The sequence below is a fragment of the Lithobates pipiens genome, unplaced genomic scaffold, assembly GCF_037356315.1.
Source record: "Lithobates pipiens isolate NorthernLeopardFrog02 unplaced genomic scaffold, aLitPip1_a1.2 Scaffold_22, whole genome shotgun sequence".
NCBI lineage: Eukaryota > Metazoa > Chordata > Amphibia > Anura > Ranidae > Lithobates > Lithobates pipiens.
The window spans coordinates 64,385,816-64,403,933 of record NW_027507784.1 but is presented as its reverse complement, the minus strand read 5'-3'; the positions used below and the strand labels follow the sequence as shown (position 1 = coordinate 64,403,933).

At 42.0% G+C, this 18,118-nt stretch overlaps 1 protein-coding gene across 1 annotated transcript in view; it reads right to left on the bottom strand.

The window, feature by feature from the left end:
* Window positions 1–3,036: 3,036 nt before the first annotated feature.
* The window catches only part of STAM2 (signal transducing adaptor molecule 2), a 59,658-nt gene continuing 44,576 nt past the window's right edge, over window positions 3,037–18,118 (bottom strand). Inside the window, exons 13-14 of the mRNA XM_077447684.1 lie at window positions 16,091–16,254; window positions 3,037–8,381 (exon numbers count right to left, since the gene is read on the bottom strand). Of these exons, the coding sequence (XP_077303810.1) occupies window positions 8,165–8,381; window positions 16,091–16,254 (381 nt within the window). The 3' untranslated portion in view covers window positions 3,037–8,164. The remainder of the gene's footprint in view (window positions 8,382–16,090; window positions 16,255–18,118) is intronic.

Sequence of the window (18,118 nt, the reverse complement as noted above, 5' to 3'; positions counted from 1 at the left end):
TTTAATATTTTGCTTGTTGCTGCAAAAGGGATCCGTGTACAAATGAAGCTTTAATATGTGATGAACAAAATGTCTGCAGCCATCTAATTCCAAACTAAGGGCTCACCAAAGAACTCCTAATAACACTAATTTAAACAGTGGAAGTACTGAAAGAATAAATTCCCCTTAAAAAAAAAAAAAAAAAAAATTCACATTATTTTGCAGGTAAAAAAACATGATTTTTTTTTTTTTTTTAATTGTTAGCTTGGAAAGCATTGCACATGCAGTTGGCATATCTAGGGTGCTAAGCAAGGCTCTTGCAAGCTCTGTGTATAAACAATTTGGCCGTACAACCAGTTACACCTTAACAGGAAGTATCAATGAACTACCATAGTGTTTAACAGGCAAAGGCTGCCGGATATTGCAGTTTTCATATCACAGAACTCTGGGAATGAGTGACATGGTTGGGAGGATTCTTGCAGAGAGCAGGGGGAGAAGATCCCCCGCCGCCTCTGACTTTGGGGAGCCAGTGATTTCGAATACATTACACCTTGAATATGGGTGTAACATATTCCAAAAGGTGAACTTATCCTTTAAAGTGTACCGATTTCCAGACCATAGACAAAGTTTTTACATGTTCTTAACAAGCAGTAAGATAGTTTGAAAAACAAGTCATCACTGACCTCTCTAGCTACATGTACTGTGAAGTAATTCATTCCTAAAATTACACACTTTAAAAGTAGAACTAGAGGCAATTTTTTTTTCATTCTGGATAGCGTAAAGAGTTAAAACCTGTAGAATACCATTTTTTGTCATCCATATCCCATCTGGGAGATTTACCTTCACTTCCTGTCCAATAGCCTAAACAGGAAGTGAAAGGAAATTTCTTGAAATTAAGGCAATCTCTTGGGGCCTCTAGAACTAGTGTCCCCATTGGAAGATATCCCCTCTATTACTTTAAATTAGAGGATTGGCAGGCAACCAATGTATTTCTCCAAAATGCCTATAGCTGCAGAAGTGGGGCTTGGTCAATGAGCTTTAAGCATTTGTTCAGAATAATGAAATAATTTAACATGGATACTCTCGGTACAAGTTCATTTTAAGAACATGAGTCAATAAAACTAAAAGGTGACCACTAATTCTTAATTAATATTTTTTTGAATGGTAGTTTGGGTGCCCGGGCTTCAAGACCCTTTTATTTTTGTCCTTCTCTTAACACGATGTGCCCATTTTCATATGCAATACAATTCCCCCCCCCCCCCTTTCAACCCTATCTCGACTTCCCATTCTCCCCTTCCAGTGCCATATATACCCTGGAATTAATCCTCATGAGTAAGAGTGAAAGCCATTAGGGGCAAGGCCTGACAGTCCATCTGGGCTGAGACAGCCATTTACTATTATACAGCATCTTGACGATGTGCAGCTCCCGGGACACCTAGTCACTCTCTGGAATGAAATAACTTACCCAAGCAAATCAGAACCTCCCCATTGTACAAGATAAAAATGTAGACGACATAATAATTCAGTTTTTATCCACACCATCTAACTTTGACATATCACAGAAATATGTTTAGTAGAATGATAAAGATATTTCTATATGGTAATAATCCCAACAATAAGACTTGTGATAGATCTTATTCCATTTTTAGAACATAAAAATTCTACTAATCTTGTAAATACTCTGTACTAGGTGAAATGTGAACTGTTGCTCATGCATATGGCATTAACCTGTTACAAAGACTTAAAACTAATATATTATATATAAAAAAAAAAAAAGTTTGTACAAAATATTAGACATTTAGCATATATTTTCCTGAACTGCCTTTGCATTTGTTGGAAATATATGATGGTGTCACATTTGAGGAACCTAAATTTCAGAAAGATCCACATTTTCTCCCATCTTCCCAGGGGACACCACCTGATCTGTACCAAGCAAACCTTTCCCTTCTGTAAATTCACTTAGGCCCCTTTCACACAGGCTGCCCAATCAGGTCTGTTTTTCAGGGGGGCCTGATTGGACCCTCCAGTCTCTTCTATGGAGCGGCGGATTTCAATAAACAGATGGTGGTTCTATCCCCCATTCATGCTTTGGATTGGAAACGGACAGGAAGTCCATTTCCCTCCAGGTGCCCCATGGAGGACAGTGGGACTGTGTCCCTGTCCACGCTCCATAGTGCAGTGAACATGGAGAGATAATCTGCTGAGCAAGCGGACTCCGCTTAGCGGAGGCACCCGTGTGAAAGGGGTTTTAGAGAGCTATAACCTGCCCTGTTAAATATAAAATCCACATAGCCTCTTCTGTAGATCGAAAATTAGGAATACCAGATTTCACCAGTAAATCTTGCTCTAAGGATAGTCTGGAAATGCAGATTTTTATCCCAGCAAAAATGAAGAAAGGACTCGCACAGGGGGTCCATTTTTTTTAAAGCATGAAACACTATAAATGGATGAGAAATGGCATCAGAAGTTTTTATTGAGCTAATGTAGCTCAAAAGTGATTTCCATCCTCTGCAAAGTGGCCATATGCTGAACGCAGCTGCTATCTGGTGCAATCAGGAAATGCATGCTGAATTCCAGTCTGTGCTCGCCCTTATTCACAGCTCAACACGCTCTCAGCATCTCCGGACCAATTCTCTGCTGCTTAAACTGAGCTCTATTAATGTATACAAGACAGCGGGGGGGGGGGGGGGGGGGGATGACATACTTAGCTATATAAAAGGCCAATAGCATTTAACATTCATATTCCCATTTTAATTATATTATATAGTTTCCTTCAAGGCCACGATAAGCGAGGTGAAGTTCCGCCAGAAAGTTGAGGGTCTTGAAGTCCACTGTTCACTAGCAGACATTTTAAGCTCCGAATATTCAGCCTTACCATTTGCAGGAACCAGTTTTACCACTAAAGCATGTCTATTGCCACCTCCCTTTTACTGGGTACTAGAACTGGCATAAGCTGCAGTCTCAAAATATGGGTCTAATGCACAAAATGGCTAAGACCTTGTCTGGTACAAGACACCAGGTGAACTAAAATAAACATCTTAAAAAGAACCGCTTACATTAGGATAAACATCTCTATTTTTAATATTTGAATAATTATTTGAAAGGACACATGTGGGCTACATTTAGTCAGGTATCCATTTTTTTGGACCAGGTCAATGAGAACATGGCTGGAGGTACAAGGTTCCACAAATATCAGTGCATATAAAACATGTCTGCCTTGCTTGTTTTTACCTTGGACATCTCATTGGGTATCAGTCTAGGTTTTTAAATTTTGGTATAATGCAGATCCCGCTCAAAAGAAATATTACTTTTGCTGGCATTTCTGGTAACTATTCATCCTGTATCATGTCACAAAAAAAGCTTAATCACTCTAAGCAGGCTTTAAAAATATTTGTATGAATTTAAATTAAAGTGGTTGTAAGAGCTCAAGGTTTTTTACCTTTATGCACAAAAGGCAAAAAACCTCGGCGAGTCTCATCTTGATCCAGCAATGTATATGAGAGCCTCAGCTCTTCGGGGACTCACTCCTCTTTGGCTCCCACTTCTGTCAATCACAGCCAGTAAACCGAAGAGGGGGCGTGGCAGAGCCACAGCTTTGCGTGTGAATGGACAAGCAGAGCAGCAGCTCAGGAGCAAGCCTGTCTTGGTACTCTCAGAGCAAGTTGCTTGCTCTGGGGGCACTCGGCAGGGGGAAGGAGCCAGGAGTGCTGGTGGGGGGCCCATGAAGAGGAGGATCTGGGCTGTTCTGTGCAAAACCACTGCACAAAGCAGGCAAATATGACGTTTGGTATTTAATTTAAAAAAAAAAAAGGAACCTTTAAATAATCACTTTAAGATACAGTTATTTACATAACTTTAACACTCAAATCAGGCCATAAACATATTTGTACATGTTTAAATTAAGGTGCGGTTATTTGCATCACCTTTTTGCACATTGGGGCATATTAATGGGACACAAATGGAAAGGCCCTCTCAGACAACACAGCAACCAGATTCATACTATTATTTTTCAGCAGCCAACGTTGGTTGCCGTCTATAAAATACTGCTTCCATCAATTTTCTAATGGCTTGTGTACAAGGGCTTTGCTGTCAAACTCTTTTTTGCAGTTTTAGGCTGGATTCACATTGCTGTACAGAGCAGCTCACAGCAGGGGCTGTTGACCGTTTCAGGGCTGAATTCGGATCTAGAAAAAAAAAAAAAAGCACAGAAGATACACAGGACTCCTGTGCAAATCGCTCTGAAGATGTGTGAGCCGGCGCCATTGAGAGCTGGTCACATTCTCCTGACATGCGAATTGCATGCGTGGAAATCTGCCTGCAATTCACAACCCAGCCTAATGCAGCAGTGCTTAAAACACATGCATTTAGACGCCAACCACAGAAGAAAAAAAAAAAAAAAAAAAGGAGGAAAAAAAAAACCCTGGAATCTGAACTTGAACTGCTTTTCGTCCAACACAAAAGCATCTCAAGAGGGCATAGCGCAGCCAGATGAATGCAACAGAAAAAAGGTCAAATGGAATCTTATCACTTTCATCCACGCTGCACTACTGAGTTATTTGGAAAACTTCTGAGTTGCATCTCAAATGCAGGAAAACAAGGCACATGTACACAAGCCTTAAAGTAGAACTATAGGAAAAAACTTTTTTTTTTTTCCATCTTGGATAGAGTAAGGGAGGGTTATAACCTCTGATTGTTTAGGTTTTGCCAGCTGTGCCCCATTGGGGAGATTTACCTTCACTTCCTGTCCCATAGCCAAAACAGAAAATGAGAATAAACCCCTGCAAATTGAAGGAAATCATTGAGGGTTGAGGGAGAAAAAAAATGCCAACACTGTATTGAGCTGGTATTAGAGACCTGTGCACAGCAGGTATATTATGCATCTTTATCATAACCTATGAATTCAGCATTTCTGTTCCAGCTAGTACATGAGAGATTCCAAATATAGGATTAAGTAAGGAGACAGAGCTTACAAATACAAAATACATAACAAAATGATATGCTTGTCACCATAAAAATACAAGATGGAGTCTGGATACAAATAGGGTATCATGTAGTATCAAAATGATCTCATTAGCGAAAGTCTTTTTCGTTTTTGACTTGCGGGCAGTATGTACATCAGTCCAAACATGCCATGGCTTCACAAGACGCCACATTCCGAACTTCATGGTTCTTAATATATTACAAGCAAAAGCAGGGGGAAGCTGAAGCCCATTCTCTTAGTAGTGACTCCCAAGAGTTAGTCTGATCTGTCCCGACAGTATCTTCCTATCTCCCTGGCCAATACTAGACCTCAACCTTATTATATTTAGGTTATAAACAACTAATGAGAAAGATCTTTTGAGTGCACCCTTTGCAAAACACAATGGTTATATCACCTAGCCAATCTCCAGTCAATGAAGAGTAGAGAGTATAAAAAAGTGCTGATGGAGAGGGGAAAAAAAAAAATAGATAAAAATCTGATATTTTAAAAAGTTATTCCAGGGTGTACAGCATTCTAAATATACAGATTCCAACAATATCTTGGGCTTTGGCATAATGTGACAAAAAAATAAACACATTCACTTAAAACACACATTTTCTTCCTTTATTACCCAATAAAGGAAAGACTTTTTGGAGCAGAATTCCTAACTGCGAGTTTGCTCACTCTAAACCTCCATGAATACGTTAAATCACAGAGAGGCCAATCAGCACTCTTGGATGAGACGCCGACTGAAGTGTCTATGGGTGCCTTCGGGAACAGCTGTGCCTGTTCACTCTGCATGCTTGCTGCAGTATAACAAATGCACTTTATATGTACACCTATGGGAAAGTAATATATAGCATCAGCTATAAATTACCATCTACGTTTATGGATGACTTTGTGTTTTCTCTATACTTGTTCTTGCTTTTTTTATGTTCATTCAAAACAAGGTAAGCAAAATCCAGTTGTCAGCTAAGCAGTGTAGTGATGTGACTGGAATTAGTTTGATGAAGAGCACAGCGCTTACTACTGATTTTTAATGGGAGCATGCAGAAAACACACTTTAAGACAAGTTGATAGTGAATATATCAAATAGATGACAGGTTCCCTTTAGTGACAAAAGGTAGGGGCATGACTTACCTGGCATAATTGGACAGGGCTTAAAAAAGGCTCGTGCCAGTCGTCTCTTGCTATGGCATCTCACATTACCTGTGCATAGACTGTCTTTGGCTCTTAATTGCTCCCTCTCTCATGTCACAGATAGTTAGGAATCCCTAAATAGCCTATGAAAGCACTGTATGAATTTTCTTTATCCGCAAAGTCGATCAGTGTTCAGTAGGCTTCGATACATTGATAGCATCCCTACTGTCCCAATTGGATAGAATTATATTTTTCCCCTAGTGATGGGAGGACATCCAATAAATAAAAAAAAATAAAAAAAAATAAAATAAATAAAAAGGAAGTGAAAAGAGATCAAGTTGATTTTTACACAGTGATTTCACAGCTGCTATCTAGGGACTGCTAGTAATGTGACATGGGGAAAGGCAAAAAATAAAAATAAAAATAAATAAATAAATAAAATTAAAAAAAGGTTTCAACAGCCGACATGCACAGGTACTGGTAAATTTAATAGCAAGATGAATGACATGGGTGACTTTATTTATGCAGGGCTTCACAGAACCCATCCAATGCATTTTAAAATACTTGCGACTAAAAGAAAAAACAGTGCTTGCCATGTATACCCTCCCTTCTCCTTTGCCACCTTTCCCATGGTTCCAAGTTAATTTAAGGATTGTTGGACATTCTTAAAAAGTACCCAATATATAATACTTTACTTGTACTTTCTTTCCTTGCAATTGAGAAAGCAGCTACCATGCAAAAGCACCAAAAACTTTCTAATAAACAGTATCTGTGCCACTCGCTCCACTACTTCCTCCTAATTGACAGCACTGCTTACACAAGGCAAAGCCAATAAAGCTTGCATTGCAGGGAAATTAACTTTTCTATCTGGCTCAAACAAACTCCGCTATATGACATGCTATGGAGAAGTGGCTGTTACAAACTTTCCTATGTCTGCACCAACAATCACAGTAATATACAACCATTTCTGTGGAAGATATATTTAAAAACTTGGTTATGTTATATGGCCATGTCAGAGAAATAGGGCTTAGCAGGGTTATTTTATAAAAAGAGAACCTGTATAATTTTAAAAAATCTGCATTTGGTTGTATTGTAAGAAAATAGCAGCAGATACCAGTTACTAAACATTACAAAACAATTCATAAGCAGCGCTAAAGTAAACTGGGTCAAAAATTTGAAAGTGCAATTGTGCAAATCAAAAAACATTACAGGCATAAATTAAATTCATGTCGGCACTTTCAAATTTTTGACCCGGTTTACTCTAGCGCTGCTTATGAATTGTTTTGCTATATAAAAAGAGAACCTGTCCTGAAGCAAAGTACCTATGTGATAAGTCTCAAATGCAAAAGGCTGTGCTGGGACTCCCGAGCCTTCGCTCATTTGGGGGAGGCAGAAAAGCTGACCCATTTAGCTTCCCCTAAAATAAATGTTGCCTCAAAACAGTCCAAGCATAACAGCATAACTTTCACCCATGGATTTTCATAAGGAATTTTTTTTTTAAAGAGAGGGCTTTTTCCTTCTTGCAAAGTTGCAGGCAAAGAGAGAAGTCAAGCTAGCATGTGATCAGACACAGAAATAAGGGCATTAAAAACAAACATAGTCAATTCTGCTTTAAACAAGAATTTCTCACTGTACGAAGGGGAATCAGTCAGACAAAAGAGAATGTGCAGAAGGAAGAACAACAATGAAAATATTTAACTGGTCGCCCCTTTAAGTCTTTTAGCTGCATAAAGTGCTACTTAAAAGCTCTGCTATTTTTAAATCTCTTTAATCGAACCAGTTGGCAAATCTCTGCCACTGTAATTTCTACATAACCTTTTGCAGCTGGAGCAGCTCAATACAAGGCGGCACTAAATCAGCCTAATGGTCGCAGGAAGCTCCTGTAACTGCAAATAAAAACAAGTGGTATGTGCGTCCGTGAAGGGGAAACAGCAGGCTTGTATTGTTGGAATCTTGCACCTGTTCATGGTCCATTTTACGTGAGAATACCCCTTTTCTATTATGTCTGCTACCGTTATTATGGGGTTATGACTTAAGAGGCTTGTGACTGACATAAGGATAGCCTTATAGAGGTCTATGAGGGTATCAGAGTAGAGGCTGCTGGTAGTAATTTGGGGGTTGTTGGGGGATTGAGTGTAAAGGGGCAGCTGCTGAGTAGGCAGATGCCGGAGGCAAACCAGATGTAGTGTTTTGATATGCTGCCATATCTGCCGACATTCCCATTGGCTGGCTGTAATTTGCTGCTCTGGGACCTGTGGTCTGGTTTAGGTATGGCGGGTTTGAGCTTGCTTCATGACCAGTGCTGAAAAAAGAAAAATAATTGTTTTAGTAGCAGAATATTAAAAGTCAATTGCTAAAAATAGCTGCCCAAGAGGGCATTTCCCCTTGCTTTCCCCCATCACTTCCGCTGTGGTCTTCAAGACAGGAAGTAAAGGGTAATCTTCTAAATAATAATAATAAAAAAAAGCCTACAGGAGTTTTAAAGTGGTGTAAAGTCAACATGAAGAAATCCTGTAATCTGCTCAGGTGACCCGCTGGAGCTCTACATCCCCGCTCTGAGCACTGCATAGGGAGGGGCTGAGAGAAGGAGAGCAGCGGGGGGTCACGTGAGCGCCCATCGGTGCTGTAAATAGGATTTTTAACAAAGCTTACCTGTAAAATCCTTTTCTTTGATGTACATCACGGGGCAGAGCCATAGTAGTTACTATGTGGATTATAGGCCACCTTCAGGCGATGGGCACTGGCATGCCCTAAGACAAAAAGTCCACTCCTTCTATAACCCCCTCCTCCCACTACTGGGTGTACCTCAGTTTTGTAGCAAAGCAATACACGTGTATACCAAAAAGAAGGGAGTGACCTGTGTGCCCTGATGTACTTCAAAGAAAAGGATTTTACAGGTAAGCAGTTTTAAAAATCCTATTTTCTTATCGTACATCACAGGACACAGAGCCATACTAGTTACTATGTGGGAAATCCCACAGCAATGCCAACTGAAGAGGGGGAGGGGGGGGAGAGATACAATTGTAGAGCACCAAGAGACTAGATACTGCAGCCTGAAGTACACTGCGCCCCAAGGCGATATCCTCATGACCTTTTACATCCCTGGTGGAGTGTGCTTTAATATGAAAAGGTGGAATTTTCCTCTTTAACCTATAAGCTTGATAAATCACTTGACAAATCCATTTAGGAATAGTAGATTTCAACGCTGCCTGTCCTCCCTTAGGACCTTCTGGCAACACAAACAAAACATCTGTTTTATGAATCTGAGTGGTCACCTTCAAATAGACATTGACTGCTCATCACAAAAGACTGTAGTGACCTTTCTTCCGTAGAATGAGTTGCTGGAAAAAATTAAGGCAGAACAAGATCCTGGTTTAAATGAAAACCTGACACTACCTTTGGTAGGACATTAGGATGGAGGACACAATACAACCTTAGCCGTATGAATAATCAAATATGTCTCTTTACAAGAAAGAGCAGCCAACTCCGATACTCTTCTTGCAGAAGATATGGCAACCAAAGCTGTTTCCGTAATGCCGACAGGACTAAATTCAAGTCCCAGGGGTGACCTAACCGGAGGATTAATCCGCGTTACCCCCTGAATAAATCTACGAACCAGAGAGTGTGAAGCAAGTGGTCAGTGAAAGCACAGATAAGGGCGACACCTGGCCTTTGATATTACTCAAGGCCAGCTTCATTTCTAATCCCATATGTAGAAATTCAAGGATCCTACCCTATGACATATTTCCTAGGGTGCCAACCCCTGGATTAACACCAGGAAACATAAGCCTTTCAGACTCTATAATATAGGACTCTGGAGGCTGGCTTCCTAGCATTAACCAAAGTAGAAACTACTGAACCTGACAGCCCATATACTTTCAGAATGTGGGTCTCAATAGCCAAACCGTTAAATTTAGCATTTGTAAGATAGGATGGAATACCAGACCTTGCGAGAGAAGGTCTGGCCGAGGCGGTAGGATCCATGGGTCCCCTAACGCCATCTTTACGGTCTCTGCATACCAAGATCTCCTGGGCCACAAGAATCACTTCCTGCTTGATAAACTGATCCCACGGAAAAACCAAGGCATCTGTTCCGCATGCCAGCGGATCCTTTGTCCTTGATACAAAGTTGTTGATCTTTCTGTTGAACCAGGACGCAAACAGATGCACATGCAAAATTCCCCATCTTTGACATATTGACAGAAAGATGTCGGGGTGAAGAGACCATTCTCCTGGGAACAACTGTTGGCGACTCAAGTAGTCTGCCTGCCAATTCCCCACAACTTCTCGAGCCCCCCTTGGTGATTGATATAGGCCACTGTTGGATTGGATCCTGACAGGACAATTCTGTAATCTGAGCGTCCAGGCCTTCAGGGCCAGGCATGCTGTCTAAATTTATCAAAATGTGTATGGGCAAGGTCATTTCTGTTTTCCTTGGACAGATGCTTCTTCCAAGACTGCTCCCCAACCCAGAAGGGTGGCATCTGTTGTCACCACCTTCCAGGTAACTGGTAGGAAGGACTTTACTTTCTGAGGATTCATGGATATCAGCCACAGAGGCTTTGAGGCACTTTGGGGGATAAGCGCATTGTGACGTCTAGAGCTTGGACCTTTTTGTTACAAATTGACAGGATACTGTTTTGCAGCAGTCTCGAATGAAACTGCGCATAAGCACTGGCCTCGAATGAAGCTACCATCTTTTCCAACAATCTCACGCCAAGTCAAATAGAAGGATTCTTCTTTTCTTTGACCACCTGAATCAGTTCCCTTATGAAACTGATCTCTGCCTGGGGCAAGAACACCCTCTTCTGAGCTACATCTATGATCTGGCCCAAGTACTGCAATCTCTGATGGTTTTCAGGAGGATTTCTCTAGGTTGAGAATCCAACCTAGGTATTCCAGGTAGAAGACCGTGGTGACCAAACTCTGGTTTAAGCAGGCTACTGACTGATCTATCAAGAGTAGATCGTCTAAATAAGCCAGAATCGTTATACCCCGAGCCCTTAATCAGGCTAAAGGGGGAGCCAGAACCTTTGTAAACCCTTGAGGTGCAGTAGCTAGACCGAAAGGCAGAGCTACAAACTGAAAATTAAGATTTTCCATCTTGAATTGTAGATATTTCTGGTGAGCGGGGAAAATAGGTACATGTAGATAAGCATCCTTGAAGTAGATTGTTGCTAGCAGTTCTCCACCTTGTAAAATGGAGACCATCGATCGGATTGACTCCATGCGAAAAGAGCAGATATTCAAAAACTGGTTTTGATCTTTGCGATCTAAAATGGGTCTGACATCCCCGTTTGGTTTTGGTACTGTAAAAAGGTTTGAATAAAACCCTAACCCTCGCTCTTCCATGGGGGCCACCGATATCACTTTTTGAGACAAGAGATAATCCAAAACCAGAAAGACTTTTTCTGGGTCTCTGGGAACGTTTGATCTGAGAAAACTAGGAGATGGGAAAGCTCAGAACTGTAGTCTGTAACCTAGAGATATGGAGGAAGCCATCCATTTGTCTCAACACTGTTCCTGACAGACCCTGGAGAACTGCAGAAGTCTTCCCCCCCCCACTCAAGCGAGCGGGGGCACCCCTTCATTAAGAGGTTTTAGTATTTTCTTTAGCAGGTTTCCTCCCCTAGTGCCTCTTTTGATCCTAGGGTTGACCCCAAGGTTTACCTCTTGAATTTGACAGTGGAGGCCATCGTGACTGCCTGGAGGCAGATGCTCCTGGCACTGAAGGAGCTTGTTTAAAAAACGCTTAAACTTCTTAACTGGTAAAAAGGGAACTTTTTCCATTAGAAATTCTTTGGATATATTTATCCAGATCATCTCCAAACAACCATTCCCCCAGAAATGGAAAACTAGCTTTTTGCATGGCGCTTCGGCTGACCAATTTTTCAACCATAGAACTCTACGCACATGTACCAACCCGAGCATAGGCCGTGAGGCTTGGAGAATACTATCTTTCCTAGCATCTACTGTAAAACATAACGCCTCTGATATCCCAGCCAAATCTTGGGCCTGCTGATCAGGAATAATCTTGAGCACCTCTTTAAAACTGGTCTTTTAAAGAATGACATACCCCGATCGCTGCCAGCTCAGGCTGAATCACTGAACCTGCCAGAGAAATATTGTTTTTAAATAAGAATTCCAACTTCTTATCTGTTGGATCCTTCAGCATTTGAGCATAGTCTACAGGACAAGACAAGTTTTTGTTCACAGAGGACACAGTGTCAATTGCTGGAGTCCCCCCATTTCTTATTAAACTCTTCCTCCATTAGGATAAAGTGTTTGGAGGAAAAAAAAAAAAAAAAAAAACTATCTGGGTGCTCCCACCCATAATACATAAGCTTTTTCAGTAATGAATGGATAGGAAAAGCATGAATAGGTTGGGGAGGCTTTAGCGAACCCAAACAAGAAGTGGGCTCATCGACTGACTCCGCTACTGGCAGCAAAAATGTGGAGTGGAACAATTCAGTGAGAGATTGTACCAACAGCCTTTCTTGTGAACCCAATCCATCCGTATTAGACTCTTCAGAAGAGGAGTCATCAGCCTCTTCCTGGTTGCCTGAGAGAAAAGCGCCATCTCCCGCCCCGTTCCTCAGTTTGAGGGTCCTTGGTAAGGGACAGGGACCTATTATACTTAGTCCCGCTCTGGGATGCGATTAAGGCATACATTTTTTGTTCCAAGCCTAAAAAGGTTGAGGAAAAAAACCTCTTCAGCATTATATACACAGGGGTTGCAGTGCTAAAAGCAGCTGCAACACCTGACGTCCCTGATGGCTCTGACCAGCCATCTCACAAAATGCTTTTAGGCTTCCTAGTGGCTGTAGACGATGCACAAAGCAGAAGTACTACCAGAAGGAATGCATCCACTGCTTGAGCAATAGTCCAGCCCTGCCACTCCTATTAATGCTCAGCCTAATGCAACAGTAAATGTGTCAAAAGAAATGCCCGTGTCACCAAACCTCTTTCATGCCCCTCTCACTCTTGTGCCCCTCCATTAGCTTGCAGCATTAAAAATGGTGCTTTTAAAAACACACATCCCCGCGTTGGACGTTGAAGGATGCCAACGCTGTGCTAAGCCCCGCCCTCCTCCGTCGCCTATGGCCACGCTCCTCTCTTTAAAAAAAAAAAAAACACACTCTCGCGCGAGTGCAGGCCTTTGATCCTATGAGATCACTCTGAAAGGGGGAAAAAATGGCGAGGAGAGAGCCTGGAAGCCGCCAAGTAGGGTGCGTGCCCCCAGTGGTGACACATAGGCATGACAACATTTACTAATCTAAAGGAGACATTCATAAGAAAATTAAAACATTTCTTCGAAAACTCCACTTACCTTTCCCGCCACAGAGTTTTCTGTGGTAAAACGAGCAGGCCCAATCTTCACCCTTCATGGTGGGTTCCGTTAAACCTTCAGGAGCTGGGGACCCTCGGGGAACCCACAATCCTGGACCTAATGGCACCACCTCCAGTAAAACTTTATGGCCTTAATACCAAATGTACTGGAAGCGTTTTCTTCAGACACGAGGCCCGGGTACCATTCAATTCGGCCTAAAAGACACTTTGAATGAATCTGCCTGCATGGCTAGCCACGGCAAGGATTGTGCCAGTGGAACTCAGCACAGCACATCTTTACTTGTGACCAACACCTTAGACGCTGGCGAAAAAACTGAGGTACTCCCAGTAGTGGGAGGGGTTATATAGGGAGTGGACTTTTTGTCTTAGGGCGTGCCAGTGTCCATCACCTGAAGGTGGCCTATAACCCACATAGTAACTACTATGGCTCTCTGTCCCGTGATGTATGATGTACGAGAAAAGGTATCTATCTCAATAATTTTACACCAAAAGATACACACTGCACATGATATAATCCTGTAACACGGTAGATTACAGGATTTTTTAATGTTAATACTACAGACTCCTGAGCTGACAGGCAGGGAGGGATGGGGGAGAGGAGAGCAGCGGATGGCGGAGGCTCGTAAACTGACCATGGTAATCAGGGTTCAGTAGCCATGATTATCGTGGTCAGTACAGATAGGGGAACACAGAAACTGACAGGATCAACCAGGTTTTTTTATTAGAACATACAGAGAGGTAAATGACAGCACATGTACTGTGCTGTATACCATGCTTTCAAGTATCAAGATTTTTTTTTTTAAGGGTTCAAACCACTTTAAAATATTTAGTTCACTTCTCTGGCTTTAGATCCGTTTTGCCTCTTGATGGGGGCAGCAGATAGGAAAACCTCCCGTTAATATACAATTACAAAACTATAAATGAAAACAAACTTTAAAACATCAACACGAGCGATCTCTACTAGAAGTAGGGCTGAAATGTTTTTTGAGCTTTCACTTGGGAAAATGCGCCATTTTTGCAATGTGCATTGGAGTCAAAAGGGAGGATGGCAATACAGTAATTTGAGTGGTTTCTTCAAGGAGTACAATGGGCTTTACATGGCTCCTGGTGGTTAAGAAACCTCCTTTAATTTCTTTAAAGTTTAAAGTAGAGTTCCATTCATATTTTTGTTTATTAAAAGTCAGCAGCTACTGACTTGTACTAAACAGCCACTCACCTGCCCCATGATCCAACTGTGCGCTCACCCGCTCTGTGTTCCCCCTCAGTGGTCCCGGCATCTCTAATATGGGCACCTGGCTGTGACAGCTTGTGGCTTCACAGCCGGGTGCTCCCTGCTAATGCAGTGCTGGCTCTGCGACTTGTCCGAAAGTCTTCTAGGACCCGTTGCGTCCCAGAAGACTTCGGGAGGGAGAGCTTCTGGATTGCCTAAGGCGACTGGAGCTGAAGTGGGAGTAGGTACTTGTCAAAATCGGGTACCTGCTCCCCTCCTCCTCCCCAAAAGCTCACAAACAGGAGCTGGGGAGGAGGCCTTAAAGCAGAAGTTCCACTTTTGGGTGGAACTCCACTTCAATAGTATTTATTAAAATATTAGGATCAGCATTTCTTCCTACAGAAGTACGAAAAGGTAGCCCAGCTTTCACACAGGTCACTCGGCCTGAGTGATTAGCAGGTAGAAGCAGCCTCAGCTGGATTCATCTAAGCCATGCCCACTCCAGGATTAAGCTCTGGGCTTAATCATGCTGAGGCTGCTTTAACCCGCTAACCACTGGGGCGGGCAAGGTGTGCAGGTGCTGGGCCATCTCCTCCTAATTCTACAGGGTGCTATGAGGCTGGATGAACCTTTTCCCAGACTGCAACTCAACCAGTCAGCATCATCCAATTCAACCGACCTTGCTAGCCTGAGTGGGAGCCACTAAGGCAGGTCACAAATGGTGCGAATTTCTTTCTGAGTTTGCAGGGAAAAAATTTGGGCGGTTCTCCCTTCAACATGGACAGTGTTGACAGGGGAATCAGCAATGGTCTTCTACCCTGATGGGTTTTACTTCCTATTTTGCTTGCTGCAAAGCCTGTAAATGAAAAGCATAATGGGCTAGTATGCATCGTATACTAGCCCATTATGTGCCACTTGCCTGCAAAAGAATCTAGCGATGTGCCCTGTGTAGGCAGCAGCCATCTTCTGGCCCCTCTTCCTCCTGGGCCACAGACTCCAGCTCTGTGATTCACCTGAGCCACGTGACGTCACTCCCACGCATGCGCACAGGAGCCACGATTAACTGCACAGGCTAGGGAAGATATGTCACTTTGTTTGTTTTCTTCCATGCGCATGTGCCGTTGGAATTTTCAGCGAACTACAAGTGAAATATCTCCTAAATGGTGCACGTTTAGGAGATATTTCCACTAAGTATAGGTAAGCCTTATTCTAGGCTTACCTATAGGTAGAAGACCAAAAAGTGGGTTTACAATGGGCCAGTTAGACAAATCCTGCTCCAAACTTTATCTCAGGATGCAGATTATGTGGGCTGCCCTCCTCCAATGTTAATATACAAGAACCCTGAAAGATGTTAACACTGCTAAGGCCTGACGGGGAAAAAATAAAAAAAATAAAAAGAAGAAGAAGAAAAAAGAAAAAAGAAGAAAAAAGGAAAAAAAGAAGAAGATTACCTCAAGTAAGGGGCTTGAGCTGCTTGAGTGGTGACAGTGGAGTTCATATTCGGTGGCAGAGACCTAAGGGGTCCAATCTGGTCAGGGTTCATGCTATAAGCAGGGTGTACCTGGTGCATACCATGTACCATATAATTAGTTCCCGGAGCTTGACCAGCATAACCCTAGACAAAGAAAATGATGTTAAAAAAATGTACATATCCAAACAATTGTCCAATTATCAAAAAAAAAAATATAACATATATGTGTGTGTGTGTGTGTGTGTGTGTGTGTGTGTGTGTGTGTGTGTGTGTGTGTGTGATAAGGTTCAATATTTAGTTGGCCCACCCTTTGCAGTTATAACTGTTCTGGGAAGGCTGTCCACAAGGTTTAGGAGTGTGTCTATGGGAATGTTTAACCATTCTTCCCGAAGCACATTTGTGAGGTCAGGCACTGATGTTGGACGAGAAGGCCTGGCTCACAGTCTCCGCTCGAATTTGTCCCAAAGGTGTTCTATTGGGTGCAGGCCAGTCAAGTTACTCCATCCAAAACGCACTCATCCATGTCTTTATTCACCTTTCTTTGTGCACTGGTCCAAAAAATTTGGTGGAGGGGGGATTATGGTGTGGGGTTGATTTTCAGAGGTTGGGTTTGGCCCCTTAGTTCCAGTGAAGGGAACTCTTAGCATACCAAGACATTTTGGCCAATTTCATGCTCCCAACTTTGTGGAAACAACTTGGGGACGGCCCCTTCCTGTTCTAAGAGGACTGCGCACCAGCGCACAAAGCAAGGTCCATAAAGACATGGATGAGTGAATTTAGGGTGTAGGAACTTGACTGGTCTGCACAGAGTCCTGATCTCAAACCAATCAAACGTTTTTGGGATGAATTAGAGCGGAGACTGCAAGCTAGGCCTTCTCGTCCACATCCCTGTCTTACCTCACAAAATGCGCTTCTGGAAGAATGGTCAAACATTCCCATAGACACACTCCTAAACCTTGTGGACTGCCTTCCCAGAAGAGTTGAAGCTGTTATAGCTGCAAAGGGTGGGCCAACTCAATATTGATCCCTACGGACTAAGACTGGGATGCCATTAAAGTTCATGTGCGTGTAAAGGCAAATGTACACGGTTATACAAGCTGTACACTCACTACTTTACATTGTAGCAAAGTGTCATTTCTTCAGTATTGTCACATGAAAAGATAGAATAAAATATTTACAAAAAAGTGTGAGGGGTGTACTCACTTCTGTGTGTATACACTGTGTGTGTGTAATAGAGGAGATATAGAGATATATATATATATATATATATATATATATATATATATATATTTTTTTTTTATGTTGCCTCTCTTACTTCCCCCTCTGTTATCCTGGCAATGGCTCATCTGATGAGTGACTATTAGATGCAGAAATATAAAACCGCTCACATATATACATATTTCATTTTTGAAGTATTTGTCAGTCTGCCTGGAGTTCAGCTATAAAAATGACGTGCTGTTATGTATGAAGTTAAAAAAATAGTTTCCTTCCCAATGGAAAATCCAGTATACAGCAGAGCACCGTATAGCCGGGGTCTAGCAGGAGGCGCTTTGCTGTACCCTCTGACTGAAGCCTGTGAATAAAGCTCGTCTTGTTAACAGCCAATCCTTCGGAAGACAGTGCCATGGGTCAATATAAAAGCATTTATAAAGAAAGAAGATCAAAACCGATGCTTCCCCGAGACGTCATTCTGCCAGGTATATGAAAGGATCTTAATCCAATTTACTGCTATCCTCAAGCCACATTATGGGCGCAGAGAAAAGTTCCTGCCGACCTTATTATTCAAGATGCTTCTGACTTACACGGGTCAACTATTCTAGATGTGCAGAATCTTTGTAGAGGAAGAAAGACTAAAGATTTTCTGCAAAAAATAAATAATTTTATATATATTTTCTTTCTGCTATACAAATAAAGGAAGGTAGAACAGGGATTGATGCTGAAATCAATGTGCAGCTTTAAAAAGACTTCAAGAAAAGGCATTTGTTTTGTTACTTTTACATTTGAAAGC